The following is a 17,420-nucleotide window of genomic DNA, read 5'->3' on the forward strand; positions in this document are numbered from 1 at the left end:
TCATACAGTTTTTGATGATGAATAATATTGCATCCTTAGGGGCACTACAATTATTAACAGTGTGAAAGATGGAGACAACACACAGGTACACTGTACACACTGCTAATGGTCTTTCACATCAAACACACACATGTAAACTGACATGACGAGCACAGACCTTATCACAGACCACATGTCTCCACACTGAGTAATACATTACCCAAATTAACCAAATTCACTGCATTAACATGGCTTTCAGAAATCAAAGGCCATTTGTGGGTGTGTGTTCTCTAGAGAGGAGGTGAAGGAAACTTTGATAGGAGATTTGGCGGAAAGTCCTCAATGTTAAACATGAGTGAGGCATGTGATGTCGTTAGTCAAGCATTTGTGGCCGGGATGTGTGGTGAGCCACAGGCAGGTGAATGAGGGGGAGGACCCCGTAAACTCCACCAATAGCCTCAGCTTTCAGTAAATGACAGGGCTTTCAGCCAATATCTCCGCAGCCTGGGGATGGGACTAACCCATACCAAGAGGCCATGCACAACGTTCAAAACATGTATGCAGGTGTGCCAAATAGAAAAAAACCTTAATTTTTGTGCCTTTTAAAATGATATAAGGATTCAAATGGAAAGTGATAAACGAGTAAATCTTTATAAGGGCATGTAATTTTAATTCAGAAAACAATGCAGAGGGACATCCTATTACTCATAATCATAAGGCCAAACTCATATCATCATCATCATCATCATCACCACCATCATCTCCACAGTTGCCATGGTGATCAGCGTGTACTCAAATGAACACAACAGTCATCCCAACCAACAGGTCTGTCACCTGCCAGACCCCATGTCTACCTTTCAGTTTGATCCATCAATCTAACAATAATAAAGCAATCACTAAATAAAATGAATAAAATCTCCTTTCTTTTGCTCATTTAAAAAATAAAACTAAACTACACCAATGTACATTATTTCTGTAAGTACAGGAAGGTTCCTCATTTTCCTTGTGTTATACCTGAGGGGAAGTAAACTGATTTGACCATGTAATCACAGGGACTAAGCCAGGGCGCAGTTACTCTCCATCATGAAGCACTTCTCTTTATAACTACACCACTACATACACACACGCTTACTCGGTAAGACATTAAGATTGCTAAGACTCATAGAATTCCCTTTAAATTCTCCTGTAAAGTAGAATACTAAGATATTCTGTATGATTGCAAGCTTTGGTTTATCAACTTGTGACACTACCACACCTAGTTTATACCATAGTTTATAGGTTACCATAGTTTATTCATAGTTTATAGGTCACTATACATAGTTTACATCATTTCAATGCCATGTTTACAGAACAGAACACAGTAAAACCATGTGTTCTGGCCCAGCATCTTGATCATCTGAACACCTTCATCCTTCCCCTTTCTATCAACATCCTTCATCATCATCGTCATCATTGTCATCAACACCACCCTCAGCAAAACAACACTGTCCTGTTCATCATCATTACAAACTCATCTTCATCACAGCAATCTCCTGCCCCATTCTCATTAGAGCTCCGTTCTAAACTCACCTGAGAGGAACTGTTGGGTGTCAAAGAGCTTGCAGGTCTGCTCCTTCTCCAGTTTGTTGGGCTTGTCGGAGTACGGAGCCAGCGGGCCTTCCCAGTACACGCGACCTTGGCACAGCCGTTTGGCATACAGACCGTCCGCTAGCAGCCACAACAGCACACCACGCTCCAGAATGTTGGGCAGTTTCTCCGCCCCCCTCCTCTGGGATTGGGGGTAAGGGAAGGGGAAGAGTACGGGCTCCGCTCCTCCGTAAAGCCTTTCGTCTGAGCATGGGGAGGAGGGCGATGGAGGCGAGGACGGAGCAGAGGAGATGCGGCAGCCCTCTGGACTGGTTGTGGTCACCTCCTTCACGAGAGAATCCCGGTAGAACAGTGACACGTGCAGACGGCAGTCTGGGCAGAGGGAAGGAGGGAAGGAAAAGAAGAGGAAAGAGATAAGAAGAAGGTTGAGATGGAGGTAAATTTCAGTACTTGTGTGTGTCTTTTTATTGTTGTTCCTACATGAATATTCTGAACTATTGTTGTTCCTACATGAATATTCTGAACTATTGTTGTTCCTACATGAATATTTTGAACTATCTCAGAGGATTATATCTTTTCCTTCTTTACCTACCCATCTTATTAAGCGCCACAATACTCAATAGCCATTTCCATCGAGCACAGAGTGAATGTTTTGAGTCAGTATTAAAGTAACTACATATATTCATGTATATGCGTGCTTTATGTTCTTGTTGATGTTTATACCAGATATGGGATCAGCTGATCTCATGTTGGGATCCACTGCTGTGGCATGGGGCTCCGTGGGTGAGTAGGTGCAGAATGTTCCAGATATCTGGTAACCTGCAAATGGCACAAGTCCATCAGAACAAATGACAAAGCAGATTAATGGACATATGCTGAATAAGCACTAAACACAACACATCAGCACTTCATTCAACTGACTCTGAGGCTGATGTTGGAAGAATAAAATACACCTGATAAAGGTAAACAGAGTCCTCCTGTCACAGCATTCTATCCTGCCTCTCATCTGGGAATAAAGCTTCTATGACCGTACACACAACTTCTAACAGACTGCACTATCTCTCTAGGCTCTTACCATTATCACAGGGTGGCGCATGCCAGGGCAGGGAGCGTGGGGGAGGGTAAGGGCACTGGCCGTACTGGAGGTCCGCGTGTGAGGGCTGGGGATGGTGGTTCTGCTCCTGCCCATAGTCCCTCCAGTCCCGCCTCTCAGGGGGCAACACGTAGCTGGGCATCTGTGGGCCAAACGCGGCCAACAGGGGGCAGTAGATATCAGAGCCATGTTTGTGAGTCTTGATGGAGAAGTCAGTGGTTTAATAACATAAGAGGAGCACATGTGCTAATATTTTACCTTTTGTTTATTTGTTTGTTTGTTTGTTTGTTTGTCTGTTTGTCTGTTTGTCTGTTTGTCTGTTGTCTGTTTGTTTGTTTGTTTGTTTGTTTGTCAATGACTAAAGGCCACAGTGATGGTTACCTGAGGCTGTAGAGATGAGTATGGAGAATGCATGGAGTAGACAGAGGAGCTCACGTGTGCCATGTTCTCCTCCACATTGTTTGCCTTGGCACCTAATTCACACCAAAACAGGTTCACGTTTACATGAGTTTGCCTTGGCACCTAAGCCACACCAAAACAGGTTCACATTTACATGAGTTTGCCTTGGCACCTAATTCACACCAAAACAGGTTCACATTTACATGAGTTTGCCTTGGCACCTAAGCCACACCAAAACAGGTTCACATTTATATGAGTTTGTCTTGGCACCTAAGCCACACCAAAACAGGTTCACATTTATATGAGTTTGTCTTGGCACCTAATTCACACCAAAACAGGTTCACGTTTACATGAGTTTGCCTTGGCACCTAAAGCCACACCAAAACAGGTTCACATTTATATGAGTTTGTCTTGGCACCTAAGCCACACCAAAACAGGTTCACATTTATATGAGTTTGTCTTGGCACCTAATTCACACCAAAACAGGTTCACGTTTACATGAGTTTGCCTTGGCACCTAAAGCCACACCAAAACAGGTTCACATTTATATGAGTTTGTCTTGGCACCTAATTCACACCAAAACAGGTTCACGTTTACATGAGTTTGCCTTGGCACCTAAAGTCACACCAAAACAGGTTCACGTTTACATGAGTTTGTTGGTCAGTAAAGACAACACACATATGGCAAATGAGTATTCACAATGAAATCCAAGCCAAACTACTTCCTGTCTGATTTTTCACTTCAGTTAATCTATGACTCATTTGAAATCTATTGTGTCTGATGTCATGCTCATTTAGTGTGGTATATGGTTACTGCATATTCTTCCATGTTCACCTGTCTGCACCTATGAGATTTTTTATATTAGTGGACACAACTATGAACAGTTTCACTGAAGTTTGAGTAACTTCCACCAAAAAAGGGTCAGTCATTCCTGTTTCAGTTTTAAGTGGATCCTTGGAATTAATTCATTGGCTGAAATCATTGCCAGAGTTTTCAGTGTGTTTTTAAATGCATAAAAACAATTGGCCCTAAAAAAGCAGTCATCTCCCTTGCAAGTCAACAAAGTCCATAAGATCTGGCCATACAAATAGCAAAGATGTCAAAGATCCCCAGATTCTTCTGAGGATCCAGTCGTTTCATTCACCACATGCTGTGTTTCACTGTAGTCAAGGCTATACTGGAGAATATACTCTCAAGAACAACTCACAATGGTCAATGTCTTCACTTATGATAAAAATGTATTTTAATTTAGCCCCGTGAATGCTTTAATCTGATAGCAGTTTTAGTGCTTCAAGATCATTTTTTTCCTTGCTTGCTAAAACCATGACATTTACTGAAATAGCATACACATGAACAGCAGTGTTGATAATGTCACTTTTATTTCGGGTGACGTTATTAATAGAGCTGTGTAAGCGCTTATTTGCAGTAAATACCCTACAGCAATCAAAGACTATTGCCAGTACACAACTGAACATGTTACAAGGATAACTATTCAAAAAAGAACAAATGAACAAAGACTTTACAGCTAATACTGCTTAATTTGACCCTTGGACTGCATTCAGTTGAATTCTCAACTTTCAGACAACATCTTTTAACTAAGGAACTTGAAAATTTACCGTGGAAATCTATCACATTTAGACCTTCTAAAATAGGGGTGGTGGAGCGACACTTGAAAGCAAACGTTTTTGTGGGGATACCAGGTACCCAAAGGAGGATTGCTCAAGCATTCTTTAAATTCAGTAAACCAGTCCTCACTCTTCACTGCTCATGACCTCACAGGACAACTTGCAGAGGTCTCCTCACCCCTAGATCACAGCAACTGGGGTTATGCAAGACTCAGAGGGGGGTGGGGGGGAGACTGCTCTGCTGTGTGCTGTGCGCTGGGTAACCGAAGCCCTCTAAAAAAAGCATGAGGGCTTTTAACACATGGGCTGGCTTCCTCTGAGCTTCCTGCAACAGCAAGCTACACTACACCGAAAAAAAAAACACTCCAACTTCAATGCGACAAGTAGCAAAGCGTTCACCTTTGCTCAGCATGGCATGTTAATCATGCTGCTTTAGTATTCAGTTCACTAAAAGACCCACTCAAATAGTTCACACTTAAAATAAACTTCTTTTTTTTTAGCAGATGTGTAACAGAGGTTCAAATGGTAATTTTGATGCAGGTAACAGAGCTCAGGGTCCTTAAATTGTTTGACAGCTTGTTGTAAATTTGTGGACCTCCCTCAAAAACTCAAACCAAGGGTATTCCTATCGTGCAGATCATTGAATTATGTCTGTGACATATTTTTAAGTTGTCAGGACAACTAAACCAGATCATAGTCAAAATGTGTGCTCAGTAGCATGTCTTTGACTTTGGATAGACATGAAAACATGGTCTTGTACAAAACTGGAGTACAGTCTTGTCCAGCTATAAATTCCATTGATGTTAATGAAGGGAGAGAGGTGGTTTTACAGAGGCAAAAGGTTCATGGTTGTACCCACCTCTTTTTGCACCTTCTGGTATGATGCGGTATACTTTGTAGGGATCCGATATGTCCAGCTGGCTCCTTTCCACCAATTCATCAAAGTCATTGCTTTTGTTGAGGGCACAGCGTAGTCTTGTCTTCCATGTTGGGGGGTCTGGTTTATCAACGCCCTCTCTGTATTTCCCTTTGAACAGTGCCCAAGCCTGCCATCAGGAGTCAAGGTTTAAATGAGTGTACGGAACATACCTGTCACCTCTACTTTTCCAACAACAGTTTCTCCAAGCTCTGACACGTAGCCAAGTTACAGCTGCGGATAGCTGTATGCAGGCACTATGTACTGTTATATACAGATACTCCAATTTCAGTATTAAAGGAAATCTGTCTAGTAGTATTTCTGTTGCGATGTTGCCATACAGAAGACATGCGAAATATAATAATAATAATAATAATAATAATAATAATAATAATAATTCCTAACAGTAATTCAATCGTTTGGCTAATTCAATACCAGCATACCCCACCCACCTTAAATAGCGCGGCATCCTCCTCGCGATTATAGTCCTGCTTGCCCGCGTGTTTCCACGGTATCCTGAAAATGGTTTTCTCGTCATTCTCCCAAACCAAGCCGGGATACTCCCCACTGTCAATCTGATCGATCAGCCACTGTCTGAGTTTGCCATTGCCACAACTGACTGACATGCTGCAGTCCCCATCTAAGTTCATCTCTGTTAGGACGCATGCAGGCGAACATGGTTTTTGACAGGTGCATTAATGGGTTCATGCAATTACATGGCGTGCGGGGTTAAACTGAGGTTATGAGTATGAATACTATAAATACTGCATGCCAATACCAGAAAATAAATAAATACATGTTTTAAAAGTTTAGCTTTAAGCAGGAAACATGCACGAAATGTGACGACAGAAAGGTGTTATTAAAAGCATGCACAAAATAGGCTTTTGTCTTCCCTTTATCACACAAACTTCCTTTTTCAAATAAAAATAATTTTATCTAGCTGTTTAAGTCCAGGGTCGACTTTACTCTTATTGACATATTAGCACTTTAATCTGCTCACATAAACCTTCTTGACCCACAGAGACAAATTCGCTATGTTAATTAACTATGTTAAGGCTTCAGTGTTAGGTTTTAGATACCCGCATCATGCTGCTTCAGCTACCTACTGTACATCTTAGTATGTCGACGTGAGTTCTATAGTGCCCTTCTTACCTCTGCGAATGCCGTCTGAACTGGAAGACTTTCGATAAGGTTGTCACCTTCTATACAGCCCCGGAGGATGGTGTCCCAATTCTTAAATAATGGTATATCTTGATACGTCGTTAATGGGTGGAGCTGAGCTGTCACTGTACGTGGAACCTGTCTTCTACACAAGACAACGTCCGTTCATCATTAAGCTCGAGTTCTCTGAAACGTATCGGGCACAAACCCGCAGTAAACATCCAATACGGGAAATCCCTGCGAGCGGTACATCTAGGTGCTCGCACAGGCGGTGGAACAATTACCTGCGGATAAACTGATACAAGAATCTCCCTAAAATCGTCATCATAGCCATCCTTTCCGATGTCTTTTCTTTCACCGAATTATTTTGTTTTTCAAAAACAACGTAGGTATTTTCTCACAGAAGCGGAAAACCAAATCTGCCTGTCTGGTACAAGTTATCGAGTCGTGTTAAGAGGATGTATGTTCCTTGATTTAATTCATTTTAATCTAACAATAAAATCATATTCAGTCGGTTTAATTCATCAGGAACACCAGTGTTCATATCAATCAGCTCAAGAGTCTAAATGCCTACCTCTCGTACATACTTAACGGTACAAGTGTACTTGTCGTATTGAAGTCATTGCCACCTTGTGGTGAACAAAGACCATGAATTAAGGTAGCTCTGAAACTTGATCAATGTGTGTATCAAATAGAAAGCGGAAAAAATCAACTGTGCGTAAATAATCGTTATCGCTTCGCACATCGGCATATTAACGCAAGTACTTAAAAGTGTGCCCTAAAATTAGTCTGTTTCTCTGTGCCACCGTTGCGCCACTGTCAGAGTCTGTTTTTTTGTTGTTTGTTTTGTTTTGCTTTAAAGTTCTGAGGTAGACTAATTATCCATAGTACACACGGTAGCGATCAGATTTGAGCAGAACATTAGAAAATTAAAACCTCTCATTTGCTCTTTTCTGTTTTTATGCCATGTGTCTGAATTGTTTGTTGCACTGCCTTGGGCAAGTGTGCGGGACCATCGTGTTGTTTTCATAGTAACGTTATGCATGGCATCTCTTGCATGCCATCAGCACAGGAAGGACACAAGCAGGGGGACATACCACGCGGAAAATCCCAGTGAAACGAGCTGGTTAAGGGCTGGCCAGTATTTTACACTCCAGCTCTGTCCAGTCATTTTTCTGTTTATTGTCATGTATGCTGAACGGCTAGGTGTCAGAAGGGTGTCAAAGATACTGGGCCTGGTTGGTGCATACCGGGCCATGTGATATCAGCATTGTTAGTCCACCACAATTAAGAAATTAACCCCCCCCCCCCCCACACACACACACACACACCCCTGAATTAAATGCTATTATTGACCACACAACAGTACTTCTTGTAATAAAATATTGCTTCTGGCCATTAGTGGACACAATACCCACCAGGCCCTTTGCTTTTGCCTAGGTAATGGGACTGTCTGGTCACAATGATAATAAGGGTGGATTCAAAAAAGGAATTGAGGCTTAGTACGGTAACAAATTCTTCAAACATGTTTAATTCATTATTATACAATTTAAGAACTACAATTCGGTCCAAGAGCAGAAATAAAACAGTATGTATGTAACAGTTTTCAAAACACATTCATAAAAAAGAACAAGGCATATTTACATACACACACACACACACACACACACACACAGTGTACTAAAGAACAGTGCTATGCCAATAAAACACAAACCATGAGTTGTAAATATGGAATAGACAGTTCACAGGTAATCGTTCTTCTTCTATTTCCATCCCAGTGTGGAACGACAGGATGCATCACAGAATGACCCAGAATAACTGCAGAATACCACATTTTCCCTCAGGTGTCCGGTGCCCCTGAGGGAAGGCCGTTCTCCCCCTCCTGTGGCAGACCTGGGGGGGGTCTTTGTGCAAGCAGGTTGCGTATGTGCTCTTTATCATTGAAAGGACACTCCCTGTATTTGTCCCACAGCCATTCTCTGTACTTTAGAGATTCAGATGAGAAAGCAGGCAAACGTGTTAACGCAGAGAGCATGGACTGCTGTACCAGGCTGTTTTATCATCCTGTTCTGTCCTGATCAAAAAACAGAGACTGCTGCTTGGCAGATGACTGCTGATTGGCTGATACGATATTAGCAAAGCTGTCAAAGACATTTCTGTAATATGTAATTATACAGGCATTATCACACATGGCTCAAAGACCAGGTGAGCTGAGATCTGTGTTCTGTGTTAAGCACATAGATTATGCTTATTTTATAATGCTAATCTTCACATTATTACAAACTATGGCACATAACAAGAAACATGAAACCAAGGATATGAGGAGAAAGGCAAGCAAGGAAAATCAAACTCAATCCAGTGGAACTTTCCACGGATCTTACCAACGCTTGAATACAGTACATAGCACAACATTACATAGACTTTTACTGAAAACTAGAGAAAAATCAGAAAAAAAGTGATTTTAGCTATATCTCAGTGGAGTCTCACCTGTTGGGCCTCATTAGTCTCAAACTCCTGGAGCTGTCTCTGGAAGCCCGCATTGGGGCCGGCGCAGGGGCGAGCCACCCTGATGGCAGCCAGTGCCTCCTGCCAGCCCAAACCCGTCACAGTCATGATGTACGCCGTCACCAGAGTCACGCTGCGTGACACCCCTGCGAGGCTACAGCCACAAAACAGGCCCAAAGACACTGCGGATTACCTCTCTAACACACTCAAAGGTGATTTTTCACTTCACATGCATCGAGTTTATCATTCCCTTAATAGGCACCTTACACTAGAGTTGCCTGTTAGAGTTTGCCTATTAGAATTGTCCGAACTAACCCAGTTTTCTTGAAACCAAATTTACGGCTGCTGTTTATATTCTCTCCACTCTCCATTATACCTCAGGATACGCTCCAAAAGCACAAGACAGAAAAACTCCACAGACTAATGTTTTCCAAATACCTATTGTTGTGGAACAACTACACTAATAAGGCAAACATGACAATTCACAGAAATGACAGAAAATAATTCCATTTATCTCCAAATCAGTCTGCTTCATCAGCAATACTTCCTTTTTTTTTAACCAAAGCAAACCAACAAATCAAAACATGACATCAGGCTAACAGAAACACTTTCACAGCCTGTCTGTTCATTATTAAACAGACGGGTTCTATTCTTTGTCCTGATTGGCGTCTTCACCTTTGCAGCCATGCTGACTCATAGCTTGTTGCTAGAGATCAAATGTTAGAGGACTAGCTCTATTTATTAGACCCCGTTCTCTTAACTCTTTTAAACATCAGTCTGTGTGGTCAGCCATCCAAACCTGGCCCTCACATCCAAATTTGGTCTGTTTTTTTCTTTTTTAATTCCTTGAAGTTGATTGAACAGTTTGTGTAACAAAGCCTCACAGTGCTATCATCACAACTGACTAAAACCTGCTCTGCCCAGCGCTCCAGGACCAGGAGCAGAACAGCCCTCACCTCTGTGCTCCTGGAGATCAGTTTTTTTTTAAATCTAGGGAGAAATATGCTCACAGTTGAATATGACTGTAGATATTCACACTTCGTGACTGCCTCACGTTACATCAAAAATTGCAGTGACTCAAACCCTCTGCTGCGTTACAAGTTTATTCATTCATTCTGCCCACTGGACTGAAGCCCAGAACAAATACGTTCTTAGTCTCAAACATTATTTGGCCATTATCTTTCTGAATAAACACAGAAAAACACAATACACAGGAAACAAATACAGATAAATATGCTATTTGCAATATGTAATTTGGAGATAATTCTAAAAAATCCAGAGATCTTTCTCTAGTCAATGGCAAGCTGCTCATTCATATGCAAAACATTCAAATAAAACAATCATTTTTTGTTTTATATTGTTTGTTGTCATTTTTTGGGAAGTTCAAAAATAGAGGTGTGCTTTGACACCTTGTTATCGGCATCTTCACACAGTCTTTTTTTAAGGCAAACTCATGCTTGGTAATTCACACTGAACACAATAACTTTTGTTCCTCTTGTGGTGGGAGACCACATCAACAGCATGGCCAAACAAACAGCCCCACACTATAGGCTACAGTGAAGACGAGAGAAAGAGATTCCAAATGTGTATGAAAAGCTGGGCAGAGACAGGAGTGACTCACCAGTGGACCAGACAGCCCTCTCCCTTGAGTCGAGATTCATGCATGAACACAATGCTCTCCTTAAAGTATTGAGTCCTGAAAGGAAAGAAGAACTTACATGTTGTCCTATACACTGACAGATGAATATACAGCATTTGACGGGGCAATATGTTTCCACTGGAAACTAAAGCATGAATACATTTGTTTGATAACAATTAAGAAAAGGGGGGAACTTTGGACTGTAATACACTCACCTATGACAGTATCATCCATCACAGAACTCACTATGTTTATCAATCTTTCTTGTTAGTTTGTGGTGATAACACAGTGACTACAATGCTAATGATCTTTCAGAGATAATACAGAGCAAAGCCACATCAGTTGGATTTGCAAACACACACACATACACACACACACACACACACACACACAGACACACAGTCCGTCGGAGTCCCTCTAAAAGATGAGAAGATCACATAAATGATTAGGTAGGTAACTAGCCTAACTGACAGTGAAGGATGTAGCTTTAGCAGTGTGGGTGCGGGTTAGTGTCTGTTTCCTCACACACATTCATGGCCCTGACAGGACGAGGGACAGGATGGTAAAGTGGTTATGTGTGTGTGTGTTGGTGTGTCCAGTTTGGTTAGAGGAGGTCAGTTTCGGGTTGAGGGGAGTTGACAGTGGGGTGATGGAAAGGAGCTGGGATAGCAGAACGAGTATAAATAGAGATGAGGTAAAAAGACAAGGCAGAGCAGAACAGCTTACCACTCACAACTTCCTTCCTGAACCTTGGGGCCAGAAGAGGAAGTGTGTGCGCTTTTGCATGTATGCGTGTGTGTGTCTAAAATATTCTTTGACACGCATATACATGTGTTCACGCACAGACATGCATCAACAATGAAGGGGTGTGGTATGAAAAGCTTGTGTAGGCCAGCTCATTGCAAAATCTCTGCAGGACAGAACACATCTTTACAAATGACAGAGCTCAAAACTTATAACCAGATTTATCTCTGTTCTGTACCGTCTGTTTATGAGAGTGGATCACCTCTGTGGTTATTTATGTAAGTGTGTGTGTGTGTGTGTGTGTGTGTGTGTGCACGCGCTTGTATGTGTGTGTGAGTGAGTGACAGAGAGGGTTAGGGAAAGAGATGTATGTGTAAGTATACATAAAATCACACCAAGCGACAGAAGACCAGGGAAAACTATTACATTCAGGTAACTCTACATCACAAAACTTGGTCATTCGTTTTGTTCATTCTAAGAGATTTATTCACTGACGCTTGGTATTTGTGTAGCAGATGCCACCCACAGATAGCCAAGGGCATGACGGGTCTGTGCCCATTTTGATGGAAACTGTAGTACTCACAGGTTTTGTGTGGGCACATCTGCTGCAGGAATACACAGATAGGTCATCTCCTAAGGGAAGACACAGATATGACTGTTAAGACATATGCGCGCGCACATGCGCACACCCGCACACACACACACACACACACACACACACACACACAAGCAGAAACGCAAACAGAAACACACACACAGTCCTGGGACTAATGTGAATTTGTAATTTTTGTAGATTTGTAGTTTTGTGAGATCACTCGCCTCCTGTGACACCACTCATTTTAGTAAAGACACAGTTTTCATGAAGTCTCTATGTTACTGTCACACTGCTCGACACATTCTACATGTGGTGCAGCACATGCAGACACACACACACACACATAAATACACACGCGCGCGCGCACACGCACACGCACACACACAAACACAGGCAGACAAACACACAAACACCACAGAGCAGCATGGAATCAGGTCCTGAATTATGAAGTAACGTAAATAAATAACAACTGCACAAAAAGAAAAAAGTCAACAGCGCACAAGCCCTGTTTATTCCTTCTTACTGAAGACTGGGTTTTAGAAACACAAAGACAACATCAGAGTGTAAATAGTCTTTGAATGGAATCAAATGGAACCAGTTTCACCAAAATTACATACTTAAAATCTCTTGAACTCTATGTCAATGCCAGTTTTTATAATTTAAAATCTATTTATCAAGCAATGTTTACTCAATGTGCTGAAGAGAAAAAAGACACAAAGTCAGAACTAATACATATCCATGCCCAATATTAGTCCACTCACACACTCACATAATGCCCTCAGTATCAATTCAACATTGCAGTCTGATAGTAAAAGGCAGACATGGATGTGCAGTGACGCAGTGTAGTTCAGCAGAGAAAGAAAAACATCAAAGGTGTTTACAAAGAGACAGAGAGCAGTCTTACCATCACCCTGCCTCTCAATGACATTTAAGTCTTGTTTTTATCTAGTGTGTGTGAGTAGTTTGTCCCCTTAGGAGGGGTCTGCTTTGGGTCTGATAACAGAGATGTCATCAGCTGTTAGTCTGATCTGTGTGTGTGTGTGTATGTGTGTGTTTGTATAAGTCTGATAAAATGAATTCTCAGGAGATTGTATGCTTAATTGAAGGGGAACTTCAGCCAAAAAAATCTTTTTCTACAGATGTAAATTGTGCAGTCTCTGTTGAATAAAAGTCAGTGTCTTAGCATTTGTACCAACAACTGGAGATTAACATGTCTGACAACAGTTTGGACACATTTAAATCATGTTTGTGTGTGTGTGTGTGTGTGTGTGTGTGTGTGTGTGTGTGTGTTAGAATGTCTTGATAATTGAAAGATATATTCAAAGATACAGAGTAACAAATTCCATAAACTACCTGTGCTTTTTCATTTTTTATTCATTTTCAGCCAGTGGGGAAATAGCTTAGTGTCAACCTAAACAGAGGTAAACAGTTACAGATCAACACTGAGCAGTGTAAATGCCTTCCAACTAATGTTAATGTTGTATCCTCATATATGAAGACAATGCTGGGAGCTTTGAACCCAGAAATGCTTCCTGAAAGACATTACAAAGAAAGCAGTAACAATGTTAAAAATCCCTTTTTTCAGGAGTCATTCCTGTTATTCTTATTCTTTTGCATTGCATTTGCTAGTCAGTGAGTCATTACTGTGATTCCAGTTTAATTACAGAAGGGAGAGCTGCTGTTGTAACACCGACCAAGTTCCTTTAGTCTTAAAGCAAGGAGGCTTTGCACCCCCTGCTGGCTACTGGGGGAAAAGGGACAACATGCTCAATGCCAAGGCACACACACAAATGAGTGGTAATGGTGTGTTTTTTACCCTGCCAAATAAAAAGTTTGTTTATGAATGAAATGTAGTATTTCTTAATACCTGGAAGTCTATTTGAGGTTTGGGAATAACATTATATGAGCTAAAATGTGAAGGAATAAGAGCAATCGTGTCTGAGTAACAAATGACCAAAAAAAACCCAAAAACAAAACAGGATGTCAAGGAAAAAAGGTAATATTGGACAACATGGGATCTTATTTTTATTTTTGTCTTTTTTCTTTTTGCTCTTACTGGAATGCTGTGTCCAATTATTGTTAGCAGAGTCAGTGTGAATGAGCAACTGTGAATGAGTAAAGCTGAGCAAGAAACCTAATGATATTACTGAGAGATTCCAGCTGACTGCTCTCTCACCATGGCAACATAATGACATAATGACTCCACTCACTTAAGTATTTCACTCAATAGTGTCCACTGGAACACTTCTCTGTATCACTAATCCATGAACAGAGAGACTGTTATTTGTGTGGTTGTGTATGTGTGTGTGTGAATGAGTGAGTGAGTGAGTGAGCGGTATTTGAAAATGTGCCTTAAAAAGTAAAAGAAAGCGAATGATGGGGAAAAAAGAAGAAAAAGAAAACACTCACCCCTGACAAAACCAGCTCTGTTATTTGAACATATTAAAAGAAATGTCATTTCAGAAAGTCAATATACCATCTAGATTTCATATTTTCTCTTTATTGGAGAAGGACTGCCTAAATCAAGGTTATTTTTAAGCATTTTCTGATTACTCAGGCCTTTTCTTTCACAGTCATCAAGTTTTGTACAGAGGAAGACAGGACTGCAGTGGTTTATGTGTTATATGTTATAAGCAATTTGAATATCCAGTCCATAAGAGTATGAGGCCTGCATGTTACCTGTAGGATGGGAGCTGCACTGTCGTGGATAGACAGGATGTGAGTAATATTGTGTCTTGCTAGTTGCTCTCTGTCTCTAGCATCTGAGAAAAAGAGAAGTTTGTTTTCCACATGTTAGCTTCACATCGTGTCAATGTAAGATTTACAAATCATAGAATAACTGTTCTATTTTATTTCACTTGCCTTTGAAATTTCCCAAGTACAAATCTGGCAGGACCTGAGACACAAACATAAGCATTTAAGTTCTTTTCTTTCTGTGCACTTTTAAAGTGAGAACAAAACAACACATTCAGAGTGTTTAGAGACGGCTCAACACTAGACTTTTGCTAAAACTCTGACTCTAACTATGCGAAATACTCAAATTAAGTTAACGGTGACGTCTGTACCCTACCATTCTATGAGTCTTTCGAAGTAATGGCAGAAAGGAAACCTAAGCTAAAAACAGCGAGGCCTCAAATAATGTGTTATCGGATCTGCACGGTAACTCGCAGCTGACACTTGGCATTTCAACCAGAAAAGAGTCTCAGGCCGTACTACGTTCTGTTACTGTCTACCCAGTGAAACCAGAATTTTATCCAGTTACATTGGATTGCGTTTTGAGGTGAATTCGGATGACGCTTTGAGAGTCGGGCAATAAAACAAACTTTTAGTGTGTGAGCTCATCTCATGTGCCTGTGCCTGTGCCTGTGCCTGTGCCTGTCCCTATCCCACAGCAGAACCACTTGACAGATCGGTAACCTTTAGGGTAGCGCGGATTAGTGCCACAGGGTGGTTAATAATAATTTAGGCGAAGATCCCCCTCGAATCAGAGGCACGCGTTCACAATACACTATTTTATCAGATTATTATTTTTGCCGCGATGTACTTAATTTGCACAGTTTACTAAACTGCATTAAATCACGCTCCACTCAACAATGCATAGCATGCTAACTGTTCCTTCATAGTTTAAGAAAGAAAAAAATCACTGGGTGTTATCCTAATGTATCGCTGCTGGGATAAATATGTCGGATTATTTGGATGTTTAAAAACCTCTCTGTATCAGAAAGAAATTAAGATCTGTGGATGCTAAGAGTACAGTGTACACCCCCGCCAACCGGAGTAATCTGAACTGTAGGTACAAATCGTGCGTTACTTAGTAACGAACTAGAAATCATGTGTTACTTAGCACCAATTCGCAAGCAGGTCGTTATGATGTTCTTTTAATATTCCGGGGAGCAGTGGGCATGCTCACAGACATGTTGCATGCATAAACTTTGTCTGCACAGGAAGGAAGAGGGGAAAATATGAGTCATACACATGTAACTACCTTATTTATTCCGTTTCCCATTCTAAAGAAATTGATTTTATTGCTGTCATACGCCGCAGATCCTTTTTTCGTGTGTGTGTTAGTGTAGTCCGGCAGAATATTGCAGCGAGTATCACTGCTCCGAGGCAACTAGACTTCTGACTCTGCGCTGTGCCGTTCTGTACGACTACACACGCACGCACTCTGGGATATGTAGTTTGTTCAGTTCCAACTTCGGTTTGCTGCTGTTAAAGGGCAAGTATCGAATAGGCTTAAAGGCATACTTCACGCCTTTGAACCGGTATTTATCACCAGAAATTACTTAGACAATTTCTTTCAAGGGATGGAAGCGTTTTAATGAGCCAGAATGTGAAAATGTGGTAACTTGGCCTTTAACGAAATACAGCGAATAGCGTTCACGTTATCTCTGCCTAAACATTTACTTTGATTTTTTTTAGTACACATGGAAATACATGAGTCAACAAGATAAATGCGCCCAACTAAACCTAATTTGCAAGTTTCAATATCCTTCTGTGATTCGTTTGAAACGTCCTGTTTGTAGATAGATCATGATCTACTGAGTGGGAGTAAGCAAATAAGGTTCTTCAAACTGAACAAGGTGGAAAAATCAGGCTTTCCCAAACAGACCAGGGGGGTATTCCAGAAAGTGGGTTGAGTGAAAACTCAGAGTAAGTAGTAAACCTCCAAACAGAAGAGCCCAATGGCTTCATTCTCCTAGCAAAACAAAGCCATAGGGCTCTTCTATTAGAAGGTTAACTACTTGCTCTGAGTTAACTAACTCTGAGTTTTCACTAAACCTGCTTTCTGGAATGCCCCATTCAATTTAACTGGTCAATTACGGTCCTACAGCAGGCAGAATGGCAGTGACTTTTGCCATTCCCTAGTTGAAATTCCAATTGAAAATCCAGTAGCTAGTCTATTGGAATGAACTGGTCTCAAATGGTCAATGCTGGTTTTAACTGGTTCCAGGTGCGTTTTCAGATTCTAATGGTTTGCCCAGTTAAGAATACCACTTGAAACCATTTAAAACCCATTTAGACCAATGGAACTATGGGCAGTGGCTGCTTCACCAGTTCCACCCAGTTGAAATCAATAGGATGTAACTGGTGTTGTCTGCTATTTACTTCAACTGGAAACAACTAGGCTCAACTGGTCTAACAAACCCCAATACCTTGGCACAATGGAAATTTCC

The 17,420-nt window shown here is 41.2% G+C and overlaps 2 protein-coding genes across 2 annotated transcripts in view; both read right to left on the minus strand.

Annotated features, from left to right (window-relative positions):
* Nucleotides 1-6,249, minus strand: part of irf4a (interferon regulatory factor 4a) — a 7,159-nt gene extending 910 nt beyond the window's left edge. Inside the window, exons 1-6 of the mRNA XM_030774040.1 lie at nucleotides 6,052-6,249; nucleotides 5,543-5,729; nucleotides 3,041-3,132; nucleotides 2,642-2,801; nucleotides 2,290-2,385; nucleotides 1,549-1,938 (exon numbers count right to left, since the gene is read on the minus strand). Of these exons, the coding sequence (XP_030629900.1) occupies nucleotides 1,549-1,938; nucleotides 2,290-2,385; nucleotides 2,642-2,801; nucleotides 3,041-3,132; nucleotides 5,543-5,729; nucleotides 6,052-6,249 (1,123 nt within the window). The remainder of the gene's footprint in view (nucleotides 1-1,548; nucleotides 1,939-2,289; nucleotides 2,386-2,641; nucleotides 2,802-3,040; nucleotides 3,133-5,542; nucleotides 5,730-6,051) is intronic.
* A 2,246-nt stretch (nucleotides 6,250-8,495) lies between these two features.
* Nucleotides 8,496-16,249, minus strand: dusp22b (dual specificity phosphatase 22b). Its single transcript, XM_030775791.1, has 7 exons — nucleotides 16,229-16,249; nucleotides 15,106-15,139; nucleotides 14,923-15,005; nucleotides 12,232-12,281; nucleotides 10,887-10,961; nucleotides 9,248-9,419; nucleotides 8,496-8,744 (listed from the first exon to the last, which is right to left on the minus strand). Exons 1-7 carry the CDS (start codon nucleotides 16,247-16,249, stop codon nucleotides 8,601-8,603), a joined length of 579 nt encoding a protein of 192 aa, XP_030631651.1. The 3' UTR covers nucleotides 8,496-8,600.
* Between the last annotated feature and the right edge of the window lie 1,171 nt (nucleotides 16,250-17,420).

The sequence above is a fragment of the Chanos chanos genome, chromosome 5 (assembly GCF_902362185.1).
Source record: "Chanos chanos chromosome 5, fChaCha1.1, whole genome shotgun sequence".
Lineage (NCBI taxonomy): Eukaryota > Metazoa > Chordata > Actinopteri > Gonorynchiformes > Chanidae > Chanos > Chanos chanos.

Excerpts from the sequence above, each read along its gene's own strand:
- dusp22b (XM_030775791.1), bottom strand. The coding sequence starts at position 16,249 with ATGGGAAACGGAATAAATAAG. Across the intron at positions 10,962-12,231 it reads GATGTGCCCACACAAAACCT|GACTCAATACTTTAAGGAGA; the intron begins GTGAGTACTACA and ends CTTTCCTTTCAG. Across the intron at positions 8,745-9,247 it reads AGACTAATGAGGCCCAACAG|TACAGAGAATGGCTGTGGGA; the intron begins GTGAGACTCCAC and ends GAATCTCTAAAG.